Below are 24,305 nucleotides of genomic sequence, written 5' to 3' on the forward strand. Positions count from 1 at the left end.
TATATGCCACCTATAGGTGAATGGACACTGGCACACCTAAAAGACAGGAAGTCTCCCTCTATATAACCCCTTTCATACAGGAAGTACCTTCGTTTTGTAGCAAAGCAATGTATATCCCAGCAAGAGGGGAGGGACCTCTGTGTCCCGTGATGTACTCCAAGAAAAGTATTTTACAGGTAAGCTGTATTAAAAATCCTATTTTCTTTATCGTACATCACGGGACACAGAGCAGCCATAGTAATTACTATGTGGGGTGTCCCAAAGCAATGCCCCTGAGGGGAGGGAGACATCAAAGCAGGCCACCATCAGATGTGGGGACCTATACTGCTGCCTGCAGTACACTGTGCCCAAAAGTGGCATCCCCCTGCCACCTTACATCCATCTGGTAAAATTTAGTAAATGTATGTACTGACGACCAAGTCGCAGCCTTGCAAATCTGAGCCATAGAGGCCTGGTGACGCACTGCCCATGAAGCCCTCACTCCCTTGGTAGAGTGTGCTCTAATTTGAAAAGGTAGAACCCTTCTTTTCAATCCATAAGCCTGAATTATAACCTGACAAATCCACTGTGAAATAGTTGATTTTGACGCCGCCTGCTCTTTTCTGGGCCCCTCTGGCAGCACAAACAAAGCATCAGTTTTCCGCATCTGAGCTGACACCTTCAGATAGCTCATGACAGCTCTCACCACATCGAGAGAATGGAACAATTTCCCAGCGAGGTTCTGGGAAAAAAGAAGGCAGGGAGACATCTTGGTTCAAGTGAAAACTTGACACTACCTTAGGCAGAAAAGTTGGGTGAGGATGCAACACCACCTTGTCTTTATGAATAATTAAGTATGTCTCTTTACAGGAAAAAGCTGCCAATTGACACTCTCCTTAACGTGGTTAATGCAACCAAAAAAAAAAAAAAAAAAAAAACACAAACACAACTTCCTTGTAAAAAGGATCAAGGGAATATGGCATAAAGGCTCAGAGGGTTAACTTTGCAAGAGTTATACAAGTTACCCCTTGTATAAAGGCCCGGATCAAAGAATGCAAAGCAAGCGGTCTTTGAAAAAATACTGACAAGGCTGAGATCTGACCCTTGATGGTACTCAAGGCTAGCTTCATTTCTACCCCCAATTGTAGGAAGGCAAGAATTCTTCCTATGACATACCTTTGAGGATGCCATCTTTTGGCTTCACACCAGGAAATATAGGACCTCCAGATACTATAATAAATGGCCCTAGAAGCCGGCTTCCTTGAATTAATCAGGGTAGTCACCACTGAGCCTGAAAGCCTTTAAAAATTCAATAGCCAAACTGTTAAACTTAGCGATTGTAATGCTGGATGGAACACCAGTCCTTGTGAAAGCAAGTCTGGATGGGATGGAAGAGTCCACAGTCTCCCTACTGCCAGCCTTATGATCTCTGCATACCAGGATCTTCTAGGCCACGTTGGGGCTACCAGTATCACCGGCTTCCCTTCCTCCTTGGTCCTGCGTAGAAGCCTGGGGGGGGGGGGTTGGCGCACATAAATCAGTGAAAAGTGATCCCAAGGGGTCACTAGCGCATCTGTCCCGAATGTGAGCAGATCCTTTGTCCTTGACACAAAGCTGTCCAACTTCTTGTTGAACCTAGACGCCAACAGATCTATGTCCGGGGTACCCCACTTTTGGCATATGGCTGAAAAAATCTTGGGATGCAGGGACCATTCCCCCGGTAACAATTGTTGGAGGTATGTAAGCCACAGCTGTGGCATTGTCGAATAAGTATCCTGCCAGGACAACCCTGCAACCTGAAAGTCCAAGATATTAGAGCCAGACGCGCTACCCACATCTCTAGAATGTTGATGGGCAAGGCTTTTTCGTTCTCTGACCACTTCCCCTGGACAGTGGCCTTCTCCAGAACCGCTCCCCAGAGGCTGGCATCCATCGGCTATCAACACCAATTGAGACTCTGGGGCACCTTTGGGGACAGATACATTAGGTAGTCCAAAGCTTGGATCCTCTTGTTCCAAGCAGACAGAATGCTGTTTTGCAACACTCTCGAATGAATTGGGCATAGTGAATAGCTTTGAACGAAGTCACCATTTTCCCTAGCATTCTCATGCAAAGGCAAATGGAGGGATCCTTCTTTCCCTTGACCACACGGACCAGATCTCTTATAGCCCTGACCTTCGTCTGAGCAAAAAGACCTTTTCTTTGACTGTGTCTATGACCAGACCCAAGTATTCAAGTCTTCTTACTAGCCGTAAGGCTGATTTCTTTAGGTTGAGAATCCAACCCAGGTGCTCCAAATACTTGACCGTGCTGGACACACTCTGGTCTAGCCGTGCAACTGACTGATCTACAAGCAGCAGGTCATCTAGGTATACCATTACAGATATACCCTGGACCCTTAATCTTGCCAATACCGGGGCCAAAATTTTTGTGAACACCCGGGGGGTGGTAGCTAACCTGAAGGGCAAGGCCACGAACTGAAAATGGTGCCGTTCCACCTCGAATCGCAGAAATGTCTGGTGAGTGGGGCAAATTGGCACATGCAGGTATGCATCTTTGATGTCTACTGATGCTAGAAATTCTCCTCCTCTCAGAATGGTCACGACTGACTGGATTGACTCCATGCGAAAGGAGCGGATGGTTAGAAATTGATTTAGATCTTTGAGAACAAGAATGGGTCTGACATTTCCATTCGGTTTTGGCCCCATGAAGAGATTTGAATAAAAACCCATGCCCTGCATTTGATCTTAGAAAACGAAATGGTGGAAACTCCCGAAACTCTAGCTTGTAGCCTAGAGATACTGGGGAGATGACCCATCTGTCTTGGATCTCTTCCCGCCAGGCTCCTGAAAACAGTAGAAGCCTTCCCCCCACTCGATCGAGTGGGGGTGCCCCTTCATAAGGAGGCCTTAGGACTCTGTTTTGCACGCTTCTGCCCCAGGACTTCATCTGGCCTTGTGGCTTACCTCTTGAACCCGACGGCGGAGGCCGTCAAAACTGCCTGGAGGCTGCAGCACCTGGTGCCGGGGAAGAACGTTTAAATGAAGGATGCCTACTCCTTTTAAATGGTAAAAGGGCACTCTTACCACCTGAAATTTTTTGGATATATTTAGCCATGTCGTCTACGAACAACCGTTCCCTATGAAAAGGAAAACTTGTCAATAGCAATTCAGCTGACCAATGCTTCAACCAGAGAATTCTGCACATATGCACAGATAAGAGGGCAAAGCGTGACACCTGTTGAACAGAATCTTTAAGGGAATCCACTGCAAAACATAAGGCCCTTGGCAGGTCCGCTAACTCGCAGGCCGCTTCCCCTTGAGCAGGGACACCTTTAATGACTTGTTTAAACTGGTCTTTTAAGGATTGACAAAACCCTATTGCTGCTATTGCAGGCTGTGCTAGTGAACCAGCTATAGAAAAGGAGGTTTTTAAGTAAAGATTCCAGCTTCTTGTCGGTTGGATCTTTGAAAACCTGGTCTATGGGGCAAGTTAGACTCCTATTCACAGAAGAAATAGCAACGTCCACTGCTGGCAAACTCCACTTCTTAGTGAATTTTTCCTCCATGGGATAAAGAAGAGAACATCTCCCAGGAGGAACAAAATACCTATCTGGGTGATCCCAGTCTGCATATATTAGTTGCTCCAGCAGTGGGTGTAAAGGGAAAGCATGTGGGCCCTGTGAAGGCCTGAAAGGCCCTCCGCTCTGGGCAACTTGTATGCAGAACGGTCCAATTCTGTAATGGATTGGACTAGCAGTTTTTGGGATTGCAATGCTGAGAAGGGCTCCTCTGAGACTGAATCCTCAGAAAAGGAGTCATCTGACCGCTCTTCTTCCCGGTCACCTAATGGCACCTCAATCTCATCTGCCCCATTCCTGCTCCAATACTGAAATTTCAGGAGGGGGAGAAGGGGACCCTTCGTGTTTTTTCCCTGAACTGGGAGACAGACATGATCATGTTGTCTATTTTTCCCTCCAAATCAGCTAATGCTGAAGCCAAATCGTCCTTGGTGACATATGCAGAGGCTGAAATGTTGGATGTAGCCACTATGCCTGACAGCCTCAATCGCTCAGACTGGCCAGTTGCCTCTGGACTTTCAGGGGAGGATAGTACTGTGGAAGCATGACTAGGATCCTCAGATCCTGACAGCGGCGTCCTTGCGCTCCTCCCTGTTGTATTCCCCCCATCTTTCCTTCAGGAAGACATAGCCCTAAGCACAAAATGCAGAAGTACTTACAATATGCATCTACTGCTGAGCTGTAGTCCAGCAAGAAAAATGCCACTATCACTGCTCAGCCTAATGCCCAGTAGGAGTGCCTTTAAATGCCTGTATCCACACCTGTGCTTACATGCCCCAGTATGCTCTGTGTCCATCCATCAGCCACCGGACTCTTCACAAAGTCACAAACCTTATAGCCACTGAGCCTGTGTCTGCTCCGTGTAATATGTGCACGCTCGTCCTCCACGTGCACGCCGGCTGAGCCTAAGCCACGCCCCCTGCGTCCTACGGTGGCCTTTTGACCAGAGCTGAATCCCCCATGCACGTGTGGATGAGGTGGTCCCATTATCGGGATAGCTTGGGGGGAGAGAGGGGCTGCATTACCGTGGGGGGGGGGGGGGGGGGGGGCGGGCGTTCCCAGGGCCTTTCGGCGGACAACTGGCAGACCAAGATGAGGGGCAGTCTCCAAAAGGAGCGCTGCCAGACACAGAAAAACGAAGGGGAGCTGGAAAGCATGACAAGTAAACACCAAGTATGTTACAATACACCCTCTAGTGGTGAAAAAAATAGGCAAGGTACCCGCTACTCAGAAGAAATGCCTTAAAGTGAACCATATGCGTTCCTTTCCCAGGTTCTTGCTCCTCTTTTTTTTTTTTTTAAACTTACCATTCCCGCCCCAGGATACTGCTGGAATACACAGGTCTAAAAACGGACCTTCAAGGACTGGGTCCCCCTCCCTTGGACTTATACAGCACCTGGCCAGGACGACCTTTAGTTTAGTCGCGTATCCAAGGGCCTGGATCCCAGGGTCAAGCGCCCTCCAAAGAGGAGCATTACAGGCAAAAACCTCGCTTCTTCCTCGAGGCTCGGGTACCATCCATCTTGGCCTTTCTTTTGCCACCTTGAATGGATCCGACTGCATAGCCCCTTAATCCTGCCAAGGATTTCTCCAACGGGACTGTCCTTATAGTACTTCAATCCACTGTGACCATCACCTTGAGACACTGGCGAAAAAACTGAGGTACTTCCTGTATGGGAGGAGTTATATAGAGGGGGACTTCCTGTCTTTTAGGTGTGCCAGTGTCAATTCAACTATAGGTGGCGTATAACCCACATAGTAATTACTATGGCTGATCTGTGTCCCTTGATGTACGATAAAGAAAGAAAAGTTGGGCCCTAAACACTGAGGTATTTTAAACCCAGCTAGTAAATGCTGCTCTGAAGGGCAGCAAGCACTTACTATGTATGTAGCAAGCTTGCTAAATCCTGCTAAAAGTTTGTATAAAGCCTTAGGTACCACCCTCATTAAGAATTGTATTCAGCACTTCCAGATTAGAGATGTATACTCTAAAAAGTAAACATAAGGGATTAAAAAAACAAAAAAAAACACTTCCCCTGAAGAGCAGAATCCTACACACCCTATAAAAGTTTGTGAATAGTACCCTGGTACACTAATCCAGACTATTATGTAATGCAAACAGAGCCCAGCTTCCAGTCAATGGCTCTGGTCTACTCCCTGATTACAGAGATGGACAAACAGGAATGAGGCAGGAAGGGGCAAGCCAGAGCCAATGAATGCATAAACATTTTACAGCATCCTTGGTTTCAGTGGTTCCAGCACATCCAGTGGCCAGATATTTATGGTAAGCATTGGTTTCAGAAATACCCCCACCCTAAGAAAAATTCTTTAAACTAAACATTGCTTTGGGCAAGAAAGGCAACGCAATAGATTGGCTGTAATGCCCCCAACTTTCCTCTGTGCGGTGTAAAGCCCAACCAGAATGACCCAGCATTTACATAGGGCTTGCATTCCTCAACTTTGCACCCCTACACCAATGTTTTTGGGGCTAACTGACAAGGTCTCCTAAGCAGCAATAAATTTGCATCATCTCTGATGCAAGGCTTATTTGCTTTCAGAAATATTCAATCTGAAAGCAGATTCCTAATATGTTTGAAAGTTACAGTTGAAGGACTTACAGACTTGCTAAACCACATTTCTTGTGATCAAACTAAAAAAATGACTGAACTGCATAATCCATTATAATCTAACACCAATGTGAATTCCAGGTGAGTCCTGAATAAGGACATTCATAACTTGCTAAAGTGTTTGCCCATACACATTTTTATGGGACTGTTTTCATATAGCCTGCTTTAAAATTGAACCTTGCGTAAAAAACATTTTAATGAAAGCCCCCATTCTCAAAAAAATAAAAATAATTTAAAAAAAAAAAGGTGTCAAAAAGCAGCCTTTCAAGAAAGCAAAAAGGTACTTATTTGGGCCCCACTTCCCGGAGGCATCGAACTGCTGCCTTCCAGGATTTTCCCATGAAAATCCTTGCAGACTTTTAAAGACCAACACCCTACCACCTCACCACTTCCCCTCTGATTACCAATGCACAGTGCAAGAATGCATTTTTTGGAGATTTGGGATACCCCTTGTCCCTTAGGTGAATCTAGAAGTCAGGAGGGAGGAGAGCATTTTCTTCCAAGATTTTTTTTTTTAGGGATCTGCTTATAAAGGTTTTCACTCAAGGTTCACACATATTTCACTTAAGATCCACTCAATTTTCTAATAGAATTCAACTGAGAAAATATGAATTTTGGGTCAAATTTGTGTGAATCTTGCTTGAAAACATTTATAAAAAGGCACCTTGGTATTAAACATAGTTTTTTTTTTATTAAGCAGTTGGGCTAGGAAATAAGCAAACCCTGCATTTTCAAGCAAGGTCTGCTTTATCATTGGTTGACCTTTTCTTCTACCTTACTGAATAATCTAACTAATATGCAATTCTGCTATTTTATCCTTTTCATTGAAACAAAGGTCATGCACTCATTTTGCAGCTAAAAAACAAAATATGAAAATGCACTGGAAGAGATTGTAATATTTAGGATGGCTTTCATTTTTAAGAAGATTCTTTGGCAAATTTTACACATATGCCCCAACTATGAAGTAGCCAGCCTTACCTAAGGGGTGGTAAACTTGGTTGACAATATCACTGTGTGCTTCCCTGGCATCTATTTTGAGCATGTCTTGTAGAGTTCGATCACCTACTTGACCAGTGGTTTCAACAGACTCTTCAACTTCCACTTCGGCCAACTGCTCTTCATCAACAAATGGGTCTGTTGTCAAGCAGAGAGACTGTTCCATGGTAATCTGGGCATTTGTGCCTGCCCGTGCTGTGCATGTCTGGGGAGAAACTTCATCATTAAACCAGAACTCCGGATTTAGTCTACTGGAGCGCCTGACAGCATAAACAGAGCATTCCTGTTTGAATGCAGATTTATTGGTCATCTGCTCGGAAACGTTATGTGCTGGCCTTCCAGAGTCTGTTTCCATGGATCTGTTCTCTCTCATGAGAGACAGAAATGGCTTGTGAGTTTTCTCCAGTTCTGCTTTATTGCCCCTACCCAACCCCTGCTCCGATTTTCCTTGCATTATATGGCTACAAGAAGAATCAGCAAAAGCTGCATATACCGGTTGTGTCAACCTGTATGGCTTGCTTACATCCCCACAAATGTCTTTTGCAAGTAGTACTTTTAGGATTGAAGACTCGGTCCTTGTTGGTTTTGTCCTTTTAAATTTGCCCTGTGCATAGCACTTCCCCTTGGCATTAGCAGAGTTGACTTTGATTACTTGATTGGAACAAGAACGCACAGATGGGGTGGTGTTAGTCTTTGGTCTCTTCAGGAGACCAGTATTATGCTGGTGTTTCTCATCACTGTGGTGTTTTTTTGGTGGAAGGCAGTAGGTGTGCATATACCCAATAAGATCCACCACGGCTTGCTTCTCCTTCTCACATGTGAACTGAGGTTCTGGGCTCTGTAAAGCCGGTAATGGGGAGAACCTGCCAGATTCATCCTCACTGTGATCCTCCTCAGTTGAATCACTTTCTACTTCCTTATTGCTGTCATCCTTGGCTGAAGATGGAGGGTCACTTGCAGGTGACACCAAATGCCTTTGTAACTCAGTACAGCCTCTGCCATGTGTCTGAGGAATACCAGTCTGTCTTTCTATTGTAGTCTCCACCTGCAAGAAGGCCATTATACAAAAACACATAATCAGACATAGACAACAGACGTCACAAAAGTAACCTAATGTCCAAGACAATTTGAAAGCGGGTTTGAAGATCTGGCTACAGATGGCCAGCCTATGATAATCAGTATAAGGTTGCTAATATTAGGGGAGTTTAATACAGCAATGACAAGCAGTACATTGTTGTTTAACTGGATATTCTCCCTAGAGTTATGTTTTCTGACTGGAGAACTCAAAAAGTAAGCAAAGATTATTGAATGGGAAGAGGACGATGGGATGATTTAAGTCATCTGATCCTAAACAAGCTTAATGCTGCCCTTTGGGACTCATTTGCTGCCATATCATTATGTGCTCTGCTATACCCTACTGACTTTTACAAGTTAATACCAACTGCTAGTGTAAAAGAATGTAAATAGAGTGATTGACAGGTCTGCAAAGCTACATAAAAACTTTGAGGACCGATGAGCGAAACACGCATCATTTGCCAAAATGTTAAAAAACCTCCCATGAGTGCTTTAATACTCTGGCAACACAACCCCTTTAAGTTATCCTTCATATTAAAAAGCTGACATTTAGTTTATTTAGCTTTTGCCCTGGTGGCAATGCAGGAAGTGCGCTCCCATTCCAATGGGCGGGAGCGCACTTTAAAACAATATACATGTGCAGATATTGCTCTGTCAAATAAGCTTAACCTCCCTGGCGGTATGATTATTTTGGATTTTAGGTGCTGAAAGTGGTACAATTATTTTGCATGGAAATTTGGCGTTTTATATTGTAGGCCTGTAATTCTTAACAATAACACACTTAAATCTGTCCACCGAGAGTCTAATAGACATCCCGGGTATGAGGAAGTTTGAAACACAAAATCATAAAATTATAATATAATAAATAAATATATATAAGTAATTAAAAAAAATATTATAATAATAAAATAAATTTCCCCATGATTTACTATTGTTCAATTCTGCAAGTGTTCTAATTTACTATCGCTGTTTTTTTTTTCTAGCTGGTCTAAAGCCACTTTTGATGTAAAGGGACACTTTTTGGTTGCTATGGACAATCTCAAGTTTCCAGGCAGAAAGAACAATATATATATATATATATATATATATATATATATATATATATATATATATATATATATATATATATATATATACATATATATATATATATATATATATATAACATAAAACTGCATGCAGGGCACTGCACAAAGCACTGGGGACAAAAGGGAGGTGAAATAATTTCATACAGTACTGTAATCTGTAAGATTACAGTACTGTATGTGTTATGATTTTTAAAATTGTTTGAATTTGCCGCCAGGCTCCGCCCCTGTGCGTCACGACGCTCGCAGGGAACAGAGCTTGAGACAGAGAGGCTTCGGAGGAGACAGAGCCCGCAGACAGCGCTGGGGGACATCGCAGGATCCTGGGGACAAAGTATACCGCTCTAGGATCCTGCAATGCAATCCCGAGTGTGGCTCGGGGTTACCACTAATGGCGCTGAAATTTAACCCTGAGCCACACTCGGGAATACTGCCAGGGAGGCTACAGTGGTTGTAAACCCTTACAGAGAATACTACATAGGTTATACCCGTTTATCTGCAGTCTTCTCTTCTCTACAGCCATTCAAAGTGCTGCATTTATAGGCTTGTCTGTGTGGTTAGAAAAAAGGGGCAGAAAGATGAAGTTGCACTCTGCAGAGCGTTGATTGGAGGGAAGGGACACACCCCCGCCACACAGCACACAGAAACAGAGCTGAGGTTTGTCAGCTAAAGGTCCCTCCCTGTCACCTTTTTTCTCTTTGTATCAGGAAAAATTGTCAGAAGTGATTCATGCTGATAGCAGAATAAGGAAACAGCAGACAGAAGCAACATGTGTTTTTAATTGAGACAAGTACACACTATGGAAGGATATGCTTTGTTCATATTTCATGTCTGAGGTTTACAACTACTTTAACTAGAGAAGTAAACATCTTTTGGCATGTGGATAAATTCAAACACATCAAAAAAAGCTAATAATAAAGGTCTGTTGCTGACGATCACAGATATTGCCTAAATATTTGCTTTCCCTTATCTAGCACAAAAGTTAAGAACAAAGCATCTGCCTTTACCTTCAGACACTGCCGGTGTGGACGAAGTTTTGTTATCCCGGTTTGCCTGTAGTTGCTGTCATTGGGAGCGTCAGAGCCGGTGGGCGTCTGTGCTGGAGAAAGCAGTAACTTCTTGAGCTGTAAAACAAAGTGAAGACACATCAGAGACCATACATTGCAAACCATCAACATAGAAATATTGCTGAGCAAACACAAGCACACAGCATCCTGAAAAAGAACTTCTGATTTCTAGAGTGATCAATGCAGTTTTGGGTATATAAAGCAGAAGCTTTATATGTTACGTATTCAAGTCATTTGATTATGTAAAAAGGTTCTTTCATATCAGTGATAAAAGCATTCCTTACGAAATATAGATTTTGATGCTTTCCTCTGGAACATCACAAATAGAATTTGCACACTGTTGAAATTTAAAGGATAAGTTCACTTATTAAAAAAATAATAAATTAACATTTTTTTTGCAGGTAAAAAAAAAAAAAAAAGTGCATTTACTTCTTTTTTTAAATTTTTTTTTAGGAGCCTGGAAAGCATTGCACCAGCGATCAGGTGATCCTTGGTGCCATGCAGGACTCCTGCAGAAGGTCAGTGCAAGCTGTCTGCCTCTACATCGTACAAGCAGGCAGTTTTAGGGCTTGTTCACACTAAATTTGGAACGCTTAACGAACACTCCTATAGCTTTAGTATCGGCATTAGTCTGGCGTTTTACAAGTGTTAATGAGGAATTAAAAATGCTCCCCAAACACCCTATGGGCAGTTTTGAAGCGTTTAATGAGCGTAAAACCGATCCAAAAACGCCTATTCCATTAAAGAAAATAAACTAATCTTAATGCCCTGCAATCACACCACAACTGCCTGCCAGAGCGTTTTCAAAGCGTTACCATAGGTGCTGAAAGGCTTCAAACGCCTCCTGACTCGAGGCTTTGCTAACACTTCATGTTTTGTTCACTATGTGCTGTCCATTGTATCATTTGCATAGGTGTTTGAGGGGTGTTTAACGCCTCTCAAAAGTCTGCTTTAAATGCCAGTGCGAACTAAGCCTTACACTGACAGGAAGAATCAACAAACTACTACCAGAGCGCTCAACGCTGCGGTAATTCATTGAGAGCTACAAGCCGACAGCCGCAAAGGATGTCGATACTTGTAGTTCATTCACTCACAGAACTCTTTTTAAAAAGTGACAGCTGGTATGGGGAACTTCTCCCACACTGCTGTCACACAGGCAGCGGATTGCTGAGTGGCTGCAGGAGCAGGAACATTTTACATGTTCCACTCTAAAAACAGGTGTAAAATGGTCACGAAGGTGAACGTATCCTTTAATGTCTGTAGAACAGAATAAAGACGGGTTCATTGCTGTCTACAGCAATCAGACTTTCCTCCTACAGTTAAAAGGAGACCCTTTATTTTTTCTCCTATGATACCCACTGTTAATATTGTACAAGTATCCATAGAAGACTTCAATAAAAAAGCTGAACAGAAGCTATAGTTTTTGGCTAATATTTTGTAAGGACTGAAAGTTCAAATAACCCCCTTTTTCAGGAGTAAATTTAAATAACGTTTATAAGTGGTTTCCAACTGGCCTACTTCCATCAGTTCTGCATGCCTCTTTACAGACATTATTTCGCAAGTTGCGGCCTACGCTAGTTCTATTTTTCAGAGAGTCTTATCGCTTGGTATATAAGAAGTGAAAGTGTTGCCTTATAATCCATAGCACAGAAGGCTGCACAAGCACAGCACGGCCTGGCAAATCTGGCCGGGTCCCTGAAATAACTTATCAGGCGATGCAGCTAAATAATCAACATTGCAAGCATTCTTTGTTTATCTTGTTCCTTTATAAAAAGGCACACAGTTTAAGTATTCACGCTGCCCAATGGCATGTTCAAGATTAGCTTTTTGCCATAGATATATATGAATTAGTAACGTGTGCACACACAGAATACTGCAGATCATTTAAGACAATTGAGTCTATAGATACTCCGTGCCAACACACAAACCGTAGGAACAGATGTAATAACCTGCATAGGCCTTATATTTCTCATTTTAGCTGTACCACTACATAAAAAGGATGTAGGCGTTGGGTAAATGTGCATATAAACCCTAGCAACAAACTTCTATTTTGGTCTGGTAAATATACCATTAAAAGCATTTTGTTCCATCTGTGCAAAAATACCTATTGAACATGTAAAAAAAAAAAATTGTAAAAATCAGCTGTCCTGTGTACACTTCCTGCATTATCTCACAGTCCATGCTAGCACTACAGAACAATTGAGAGATTGGGCGAAATTTTGCAGATTAGCAACAGACAACTGGGCAGGGCTGACACCAGGTCTTGCAGTTTCAGTCCACAAAAAACACACGTGGTGCCATTCCACATGAGGAAAGTGGGAGCTGAGGTGCATATAGATTGCAAAGATGCACTACATTTTTTTTTGCCCTGACATATGCTTTAAAAGCTGATCAGTTTAAGGGTAGTAACTCCTGACTGGCATAGCTGTCCAAAATGAGTTTACTAATTTGTAAAAAAGCGAGAAAGCCCTTTAAACAGTACATATAAATCTCCAACCCTTTTTTTTCAGGTACAAATGTGAAATAAATCACATGAGCTGTAAAAAGCGAACAATTAGTCATAGACCCCAACAAGCGTGCACCGAAATTAGCAATGGCAACAGAAAGCCATCCACACACATAGTAACCGTGTGGAGCATAAAATACTTTTTTTTGTGCGAGAACAGGCAATTATCGAAGTTCAAACAACCCTTAGAGCTGAACCAGATACATTCTAAAATGGGCAGAAAAGCATCCATTAGGCACACATGTCATTGGGAAGTTGTTGATAAATGATCCTTCTTGCTCATCAGGCTGTGTATCAAGTGTGTTACAACAAATGCATGCACCACTGACAAACCTAATTGTATTCTTTTTATGTGCTACATGCATAAATGTAATTTAGCAGCACATCACATGGGCGCTGTTTTTCTTAAAAACACTTTTCATGAACAGGTTTTCTAATCAGTTTATTTTTCCAAAAATAGTGTCAGTTATCAAATTTCCATGTAATTTGACTGTTACTCAGCTGGAGTTCTGAAATTTAGCATTTCCTTCCGACTGTCGGCAACTTGCTTTTATTTACTGTGCAATAGGCAGTAAATAGGTTACTTGAAATTTTTGGCAATAAGCCAGTCAATAACGACACATGTAGGATTTGAGCTACATATGAAGGGGCAAATGATTGGTTAGACTGTACAGATCATAGCAGTAGTAATTGTAGCTCTATCAATGCAAATATCAAAATGACCAAGTTTTTCCACCTGCTTAAGCTCAATTTTAAGTAGACTGAATGGTCAGCTTGGGGTCCACATGTAAAAAGGTACAGTATGCATAGGTGAAATGACTGGTTTGGTCAACAATCTTGTTGCCAAGATTCTCCTCGACACCCTCAACCTAGCCATTAAGAGCAGAAATGTGGAGGTGATACACTCATCGGCCACTTTATTATTAGGTACACCTTGCTAGTACTGGGTTGGACCCCATTTGCCTTCAGAACGGCCTTAATTCTTAGAGGCATAGATTCAATAAGGTGTTGGAAACATTCCTCAGAGATTTTGGTCCATATTGACATGATAGCATCACACAGTTGCTGCAGATTTGTCGGCTGCACATCCATTGTGCGAATCCACATCCCAAAAGGTGCTCTATTGTACAGGCAGTCCCCGGGTTACAAACAAGATAGGGTCTTGTAGGTTTGTTCTCAAGTTGAATTTGTTTGTAGGTCAGAACAGAAGTGTAGCTTCAGCCAAAAAAATGATTTTAATAAGTTTTTGGGATAGCACGGCGAAGGGTTAACACCACTGTATCATTTGTTTTGCTGTCTGTGCCCCTGTTCAGAAGATTTCAACTCACTGAAAATTTCGGGTTGTTGTAGAAAAAAGGATTGGTGATAAAGCTTCAGTGGAGACTACTTTTTGCATGATAACTCTTTCAGGAGTCAATTCCCCTTCATAAGGTTAGATTTCCTCTCTTTCCTCTGGGGACCTCCTGTATTGAGATCTGGTGACTGTGGAGGCCATTGGAGTACAGTGAACTCATTGTCATGTTCAAAAAACAGTTTAAGATGATTTGAGCTTTGTGACATGGTGCATTATCCCGCTGGAAGTAGCCATCAGAAGATGGGTACACTGTAGTCATAAAGGGATGGACATGGTCAGCAGCAATACTCAGGTAGGCCGTGGCTTTTAAATGATGCTCAACTGGTACTAAGGGACCCAAAGTGTGCCAAGAAAATTTCCCACACACCATTACACCACCACCACCAGCCTGAACCATTGATACAAGGCAGGGTGGTTCCATAATTTTAAATTATTTATGCCAAATTCTGACCCTACCATCTGAATGTTGCAGCTGAAATCGAGACTCATCAGACCAGGCAACATTTGTCCAATTTTGGTGAGCCTATGCAAATTCTAGCCTCAGTTTCCTGTTCTTAGTTGATAGGAGAGGCCTACTACTGCTGTAGCCTATCTGCTTCAAGGTCCAATATGTTGTGCATTCAGAGATGATATTCTGCATACCTTATTTGTAATGAGTGGTTATTTAAGTTACTGTTGCCTTTCTATCATCTCAAACCAGTCTGCCCATTCTGACCTCAACAAGGCATTTCCGTCCACACAACTTCACTGGATATTTTCTCTTTTGCAGACCATTCTCTGTAAACCCTAGAGATGGTTGTATGTGAAAATCCCAGTAGATCAGCAGATTTTGAAATACTGAGACCAGCCCGTCTGGCACCAACAACCATGCCACTTTCAAAGTCACTTAAATCCCCTTTCTTCCCCATTCTCATGCTCGGTTTGAAGTTCAGTAAGTCATCTTCACCATGTCTAGATGGCTAAATGCATTGAGTTGCTGACATGTGATTGTCTGATTAGCAATTTCTGTTACCAAGCAATTGAACAGGTGTACCTAATAAAGTGGCTGGTGAGTGTAAGCGTAAGTGATACTTCTATGGCTGGGGCAAGGTGGAAGACAAAGCAGACCACAAGATTTCACACATTAAAATGAACCAATGCTTTCCCCAGGCAGGCAAAAACTCCTTTCAACATTCAGACCACTTGGATGTTAACCACAAAAAAAAAAAAAAAAAAAAAAAAAAAAAAAGAGGGTGATCAGAGGTCTGCCTTGATGCAGGTAATAATGGATTATGATTGCCAGCCAATTAAAATATTTTAATTCTCAATTGACCAATTTAAGTTCAAAACCGCTCATGTGACTGGCACTCATGAAAATTTGAATTAAATACAAATATACTGTAATTAGGATATGGGCAGTGTATTTTACATTAGGGTTTGGATGCAATCTTAAGGGTTCATGCAGATGAACGTGGTGTTCCTGCTTTTAAAATGCACGTCTAAGACTCATTTAGTTCAATGGTATAGAGTGGATGGCAGTTCTGAGGTCGTCCTGCTTTGCATGTTGTCTGGAAGCAACAAATCCTATTGAGATGCAGGTCAAACATAGCCTTTTGCTGCATTTCGTCTATACAAGCCCTAACTTTGCTAAAAAAATAAAATTATTAGTTATAGCTCAGACATGAGTGTCTGTTTCTTTAAAAACATATTATGGATTGAAGATGTGACAAAATTGTTTTAGCCTTTCTGACAGGCAGGGCACTGAAGTATTTATTAAAAGCCGACCACGATTATACTACCCTTCTGAACTACAAAATGTAGTACTACGAAAAGCAACAGCACCCTCCCATCCTCCAGTACAAAATCATTAAAATGGCAAAATGCAGCTTGCCCTATGGGAAACTGCAGCACATCAACTGGAATACTAGTATATTCCTATGCTGGGTCCTTTAGAATAGGGAAGAAAACGTTTATTTGAATCTAATAAATACATATTACACATACAACATATGGATGAGTTTTGTATATTTTTTAAAGCCTTAAATGAAAAAATTCAGACCTTTTTTGCCTATCATACCCATGCAGGCGGCTATTCAGGGCCTCATCCATTTCCACTTTAAACAGTAGGAAGTGGTTCTTACTATAGACAGCTCATCTTCAGTTTCTAGACTCTTAAAGGACTCAGATGGGAGGCAGGGTTTTGGCGAGAGGGCGGGTGTGGGACAGAAGTCCCCATCTTCAGAGGATATGAAGGCTGACAAGCTGATCTCATCATCCAATGTCTGGGTGAGGGCTTCCAGCAAGGCCTCATTGTCACCATATATGATCTGAAAAGAGAAAAAGGGTGATTAGTCAAAACACTGAATATATAATTAATGGCTAAGGACTTAAAACAATCAATTATTCTTGTAAAACATTATTGTCTGTTAATTAATCTATGGCTCTCGGAGGAACACTTTGAAAAAGATAAATGAAATACAATCCAAGGTGTTTGGTCTGTAAAATAATGCTGTCTTAAGGTCTTAATATGTAAACTAAAACTTTTTTTTTATTTTAGATAAGAGTAGGTAAAAATTGAGCTTGTAAAGACATTTCAGCAACCAAAATATTTTATTCTCTAAATTATGTAAATTATATATATATATATATATATATATATATATATATATATATATATATATAGTGGTACCCCACCAGTGTATGGGTCCAGGATTCTCAACCAGGCAGGTTGAGGGGTTCCAGTGTATTTGCTTGTTTGGGAGGAAACTGGCTTTTTAGTTTCCTCATTATTTAGTAAAGTCCACTTTGGGACCTGGAGCCCAGGGATTTCTTAGAGATCCGGGTGGGATAAAGTCCCCAGTCCTGGGTCCGGATTTTGAGACTCACCGACACACTCATTATTATCAGGCCCACACACACCTGAACAGAGTCAGGACCATGGTTCTGGGCTCACCCTCCTGAGGAGTCCAGGCTTGCGAGGGAGAACCCAGAGAGAGCAGGTGTGCACTGGAGAACCCAGAGAGTGCAGGTGTGCACTGGAGAACCCAGAGAGAGCAGGTGTGCACTGGAGAACCCAGAGAGAGCAGGTGTGCACTGGAGAACCCAGAGAGAGCAGGTGTGCACTGGAGAACCCAGAGAGTGCAGGTGTGCACTGGAGAACCCAGAGAGAGCAGGTGTGCACTGGAGAACCCAGAGAGAGCAGGTGTGCACTGGAGAACCCAGAGAGAGCAGGTGTGCACTGGAGAACCCAGAGAGTGCAGGTGTGCACTGGAGAACCCAGAGAGAGCAGGTGTGCACAGGAGAACCCAGAGAGAGCAGGTGTGCACTGGAGAACCCAGAGAGTGCAGGTGTGCACTGGAGAACCCAGAGAGTGCAGGTGTGCACTGGAGAACCCAGAGAGAGCAGGTGTGCACTGGAGAACCCAGAGAGAGCAGGTGTGCACTGGAGAACCCAGAGAGAGCAGGTGTGCACTGGAGAACCCAGAGAGAGCAGGTGTGCACTGGAGAACCCAGAGAGAGCAGGTGTGCACTGGAGAACCCAGAGAGAGCAGGTGTGCACTGGAGAACCCAGAGAGAGCAGGTGTGCACTGGAGAACCCAGAGAGAGCAGGTGTGCACTGGAGAACCCAGAGAGAGCAGGTGTGCACTGGAGTAGCCAGAGGAGACCCGAGCCTGACAGGGGTCAAGAGAGCTCCATGTGGGAGCCTGAGCAGTGGTGCTGCTGCTGCTGCTGAAGAGAGCCAGGCGGCTCTGTACTTTTGTTTACAATTTTGCATGTGTGAGCCAGGAGGCTGAATGTGCTGTCATTTAATGCGGATGGTGAAAAACCCCTGCGAGGGAAACCACTTTTGTTTTTCATTTCTGGAACTTTGATTTCCTTTAATAAGTGGGCCAACAAGCCCTGAAAAGGAATCATTTGTGTGGACTGTTCTCGCTAGCAGGGGCTACACTTGAGCTAAACAATATATACACACACAGTTGTGCTCATAAGTTTACATACCCTGGCAGAATTTATGATTTCTTGGCCATTTTTCAGAGAATATGAATAACAAACTTTTTTTCACTCATGGTTAGTGATTGGCTGAAGCCATTTATTATCAATCAACTGTGTTTACTCTTTAAATCATAATGACAACAGAAACTACCAAAATGACCCTGTTAAAAAATTTACATACCCTAGTTCTTAATACCGTGTAAAAGAACAAACAGAAAAAAGCACCTCCGGATCAGGATCAGTTAAATTTATTGAATATACAGATAAATATGTTCACTAACATGTGATAAAGGCAAGTAGAGCACAGATAGTCCTCCGATAGTGGCGCCTGCCCAGCGTTGTAAGCCTGTGTGAAAAATCCGTCCATAAGAGTGAATGGGGTCCCGTCCAGCAGGATATCCTGATTCAGAAGGAAGGTGCGCACCTGTTTAACACAGTGCGCATGCGCCGAAATATCATTGCACCGCTAGTGACGTCACCGCGCCAGATGCCTGCTTCCCACAGCTAACCAGAGCCAAGCCTCGGTTTCAACCCCATAGAATCAGGATATCCTGCTGGACGGGACCCCATTCTCTCCTATGGACGGATTTTTCACACAGGCTTACAACGCTGGGTGGATGCCACTATCTGAGGACTATCCGTGCTCTACTTGCCTTTACCACATGTAAGTGGACATATTTATCTGTATATTCAATAAATTTAACTGATCCTGATCCGGGAGGCGTTTTTTTCTGTTTGTTCTTTTACATGTACTTGAAGCCATTCTTCATGCTTCCCTGAAGGCTTGCCCTGGAGTACGGACTGTTAACTAGTATATACAAGGTTTTTTGCCCACTTGCTTTTCAGTCTTATCACACTGTAATTTTCTGTTACATGCATAATCTCCAGTGGACATTTATTCCATATCTATCTCAATCCAGCAACAGCGCTAACGATTGTTTTTTGCCCTGCCCAGACCAATTTTCAGCTTTTAGCGCTGTCACTCTTTGAACGACAATTGCGCAGTCATACAACACTGTACCCAAATGAAATTTTTATCATTTTTTTCCCACAAATAGAGCTTTCTTTTGGTGGTATTTGATCACCTCTGGGTTTTTTATTTTTTATTAAAATTTGTTTAAAATAGACCGAAATTTAAAAAAACAAAACCGTTTGCAGGGGGCGTGCAAAGGGGAGGCCGTCTATTGACGGCCTCCCGGCAAAGTGGGTCTGCGCTATAGCCGTCATTCGGCTATAACGTGGATCGGAAGGGGATAAAGTATCTTTGTGTTAATGTTAGAGAAAAAAAAAAAAAAACCTCTGGTCACAACCATTTTAGTTTTTTTTACTTTTTGGTAGAACATGGAAGGGATGGACCATCTGTCATGTCCCCATTGGGGAGATTCACTTGTACTGGTGACCATTGTCACCTAGAAAGAAAGTGTCTTTAGCACAGAAGGTAAGGGGAAATCATCCAATAGGGACACCTACTCTAGGGACCACCGTTTAAGAGGGAATTCCACTCAGTTAAAGTGGAACCACACTGAATCTCAGGGCCACAACTCAATATTTAATTTATTCTTCATATTAAAAGCAAACTCACACAGCCATCCATATCTCCATGATTTTGCTGAGAAATCACTCTGAACCCCCTCGCTCCCCCCCAGCAGTTCTGGCAGTGACCATCTTAAGTAAATGCAGATGATTCATGCAGCATTTACTTCATGGAATCCATCTGCCCTTAGCTTAAGCATGCAGGCAGGAAGGTGTGCTTAGCTGAGAAAGCCCCTCCTCTATGCCTGAAGACTCCTGGAATGTATGACATTTGCCTAGGCATGGAAACCAGGAAGTAACTGAAGAAATGTAAAACATAAAAAGTTTAAGGCTGGGTTCACACTACTACGAATTGGATGTGAGTTTCCCTGCATCCAATTCGCATGTCAGGAGATTGTGATCGGCTCTCTATGGTTCACACATCTCCGGAGTGGCTGTGGTGCGAATTGCACAGGGGTCCTGTGCATCTTCTGGTCCGTTTCAGGTCTGAATTCAGCCAAATATTCGGAAATCGGACCTGAAACAGTGAACGGGGATGCACCGGGCTTGGTGCTTCAGTGTGAACCCAGCCTCAAACAAGTCAATATGATAAACTTTGCTATCTATATTTACTAATGCTAGCAGCAGAATGATCACAAATAGTTCATGTTGACAGAGTGAAGTTGCATTTAGATTCCTCTAACTTTCTGTTGCATTCTTTGGGACAGCAAGCGAAAGTGATTTCTCTTAATGGAACCCAGAAAAAAATAACCTGGCTTTTAGCACTTCCATACTGGATACACCATTACAAAATGTTGGCTATACACACATTTAAAATTTTTTTTTTTTTTTTTTTTTTTTTATGCAATCACTGAAAACACCCACCTGGATCTGACTTGGCGCTAGCCCTTTAACAGTCCAGCTAAAGAAGGTTTTAGACTGGGAATGGGCAAAGCAGCAAAACGAACCAATCATTTGTGCTGCACTAGAAAGAGCATGCTGAAGAAGAAGAGAGAACTGAGTGACAGAGAGAAGAGCCCATCAAATCGCTGCTTCTCCTTTCACTGTCCAGTCACAGACTGGGGGTGAAGAGCAAGCCTGAAAGTGTATGGAATAGAAAAAAATCAGGTCTCCTACCCTAACAGGCAGGTCTGTGTGGTGTGGCAAAGATGTATAAATCTCACAACTGGCACCTGGCTGGGCAAACACACAAATCCAATGGAAGGTAAAACAGCTCTCTGTATGTCATCTGTGTATTTAGCGTTTTGCCTGGAGTAAAAACAATAGTCTAAAATGCACCAAATGATTTATATGCTTTGAGCTGCAGATAACATTGGGCCAAAATGGTATTAAATCAAGACAAACTGTCACTTATAACCACTGTAAACAGATGGGCACTTTGATTTTATTTTTACTTCCATGCCCTTCACATTTATGTCTCCCAGTGCCCTAATGAATGAGTGGACTAGGGTTGACTTTGGGTTTAGTAGATCTTTGGGATGGAACAGATTGATTATTCCATGAAAGGGAAAAGCATTCTTCCTATCATTCCAACAACTGAGCTTCTTATCAGGTGCTGGAACGCAGGTTTGCTATAACCTGCTGGTAACCTAGCTTCCAAATCCCTTTAGTCCTCTCAAAGACGATGCTTCAGTCTGAAGCAATTGAAGTGTCTAAACACAAACTCCCAAACATCCTGTACTCTGTTCAGCAGATCCCCGGAGAACCTTTAACTCAGCTGACAAATGAGCTCCACTGTCTCTAGGTAGAAAAAAAAAAAACTTTTATAGACATCAAGCATAATAACGATACAAAAGGAAAAATCTATTGAAAAGTAAACAAATAAATGTGCCTTCCTCTGAATTGACAAATCTGAGCTATATTTAGCTCTAACGGGAGCAAAAACGAAGATGAAAATGGAACACTCCAAGATTGCAGGTCCCATAGGTAGGAGACTGGAAACCTTCATAATTCGGAATAACTGTTGAACTGAAGTTCTGCTAGAAGGATGACCAAATGCTATCAGTAGTTTATTCAAGACTTCAGCAAAAAAACAGGTTGTACATGAGGAATATAGTTATCTAAGCTTGTACTCAAAATGTATTTTTATTCTTTATCTTTTGACTGCAATGTGGAGATATTGACACATCTAGATTATTGGTTTCCTTTGGTACACATATAAAATGAAGCAAAAGCAATCCAGGGATGTTGTCCAACATAGTCAATCAGGTCATTTACTACTTTGCAACTGGGCAAATACAGCGAGAACCAGACTGGTTCCAACAGCTTCACAACTTTTGCATTGAATTTCATCAGTGAACCTCAAAATTTGCAGAGATGAATCTTCAGTGATCTCACCAGACATAAAACACGTCACCATGCAGCATATGTAAAGTATGTGGAATAAAAGCAGTAAGATTGTAGTCACCTGAAAAAGCTCGGAGTCATCAGTGCTGTACTGATTGGACTCGTTTTCTGACTGATCGTTACACCATTGCAACTCATTAAAGCAGCTGTTAGTGTCAAAATCACTAGCGTCCAACTGGGAGAGATCGATTTCAGGGAAGTCCAATGACAGAGGCTCCTCACCAGGCTCCTGAAAGAGAAGTAAAGTGCACAAGATAAGTCACAGAAGTGTGCTCCCTACATGATATCAGGAAAACCCTGCTTTTGGCAGGACAAATAATCTGCCCGCTAGGCCTCAAATATCAACCATTTAAAAATACATGTTCTGATGGGCAAGCCTGTACTTTCACAAAAATGACACATCTGAGTTTTGTTTTAAGGTGCAGATAAAGGACCATATGTCTGTTATATAACACATAAATTTAGGGATTTGGAAAAAAAACTGTACATACGGATGATCTATTTTTGCTCAGTTTTGTACAATTTGTACAAAGCATGTAGTCATGATAACATAATAGCTTGCACACTGGCATATGCTTGTTTGGACATTAATAGAAGGTCTCCATGAATACTGAAATTACGTTTTACCCCACTCCCCTCTATATAGAAAAATAAGGGCTCCCTTTTTCTCGGGACAGACCATTTGACTTGAAGAACCATCTACTGGTGAAATCTAATGTAGAGATTTGATTGTAAAATATATATAAAAAGGTTCTGTATTTGAATGGTTAGACTTCTGTCCTCCAAAATATTATAAACTAATTTTATATACAGGCAGTCCCAGGCTTACGAACAAGATAGGCTCTGTAGGTTTGTTCTTAAGTTGAATTTTCATGTAGGTTGGAATGGGTAATCACTGATCACTTCTTGGACCATATAGAGTCCAACACTTTGCGATATTTGAAATAAAGTGTAGTGCCTGGATGCAGAGCTTATCTTTTCTGCAGGTTAATGTACAACAATTTACACCTTGCAATATGATCCAAGAGTTGTCATTCATTTTCTCATCTCAAGCTAAAAATCCCCATTTTAAATCAATTTATGCCAAGATAAGAAAACAAATTTAATTTCAGCAGGGCTACAGGAAAAAAAGGCTATATTTCATGATCAATTTAAATTAAGTTTGTCCCTGCACTTTAGACCACTTGGAAGATATACTATTAAATCCATTACATTCAATATTCAGATGAACAAATCCAAACACACTGTTAAACAGCTCTGTCATTACCTTGATTAAAGATTTCTTTGGATAGGGAATAAGTACAGGACTTGTTCAGTCGATAGGAAAGCATAAAGCTTTACATGTTTATTAATACGTGGCCTTTCAGAACCACAGATCAAATAAATGAATTTCAAAATCACTATCATATGGCAAATTAAACATGAAAAATCATAGGTATGTAGTATGCCAACTGTACATTTTCAGCTAAGCTTTGATTTTGTCTTAGAAATGGAGCTAAGCTCTCTATTCCTATCAAAAATGGCATCATCAAATTCTTTTATCACTTTTGTAGATTTAACACGTTCAAAGCATGCATCTGCTTTGTAATGAGCGGGAAACCGCTCTGCAGCAAACAAAAATTGCTTGATACTCTGGGAACACATTGACACAGGACTTTAAAATGGCAGCGCACATATAATGGGCGTGTTCAGATACACTTCCGAACCCACGTGGCTGAGCCCACCAGGAAGCTGTCACCTCTAATTGGACAATCTTTGCAGCCGAGGCATTCCCTGCCCTAGAGCTGCACATATACAAGGGGCATGTAAGGACGCTTTCCCACTGGTGCAGTCTGGTTTTCCCTCACCGTAGGTGCAGCACATTGTGCCCCCACCTTGCATGCAGGACTTTAGGTGCACTTTCAGAAAACACTCCAAAACCACGGGACCTAATAGAAGTCTATGGCACAGTGCAGCTAAAAATTGTGGGTAAACCACACTGCATCAATGTGAAAGCACCCTAAGGCTGCAGGGCGTCTGCAAAAGATTGGTCAATTACAAGTGAAAGCTTCCTGATGGGTTCAGCCATGTGGGTTCAGAAGTATATCCAAACTAGTCCAAGTTCATGTCTACTAAGGAGATATCTGTAGGCCATCAAACTGAAAGATGCATTCATACAAGAGCAGCATCCACTTGTGATTGAACTTT

At 42.2% G+C, this 24,305-nt stretch overlaps 1 protein-coding gene across 2 annotated transcripts in view; it reads right to left on the minus strand.

Moving 5' to 3' along the window:
- Positions 1–24,305, minus strand: part of PPARGC1B (PPARG coactivator 1 beta) — a 150,692-nt gene that overhangs the window by 26,292 nt on the left and 100,095 nt on the right. For both annotated transcript variants that reach the window (XM_073620563.1, XM_073620562.1), the window contains exons 2-5: positions 22,180–22,347; positions 16,389–16,574; positions 10,349–10,465; positions 7,165–8,227 (exon numbers count right to left, since the gene is read on the minus strand). In XM_073620563.1, coding sequence (XP_073476664.1) covers positions 7,165–8,227; positions 10,349–10,465; positions 16,389–16,574; positions 22,180–22,347 — 1,534 coding nt within the window. The remainder of the gene's footprint in view (positions 1–7,164; positions 8,228–10,348; positions 10,466–16,388; positions 16,575–22,179; positions 22,348–24,305) is intronic.

Source organism: Aquarana catesbeiana, linkage group LG03 (genome assembly GCF_042186555.1).
Source record: "Aquarana catesbeiana isolate 2022-GZ linkage group LG03, ASM4218655v1, whole genome shotgun sequence".
NCBI lineage: Eukaryota > Metazoa > Chordata > Amphibia > Anura > Ranidae > Aquarana > Aquarana catesbeiana.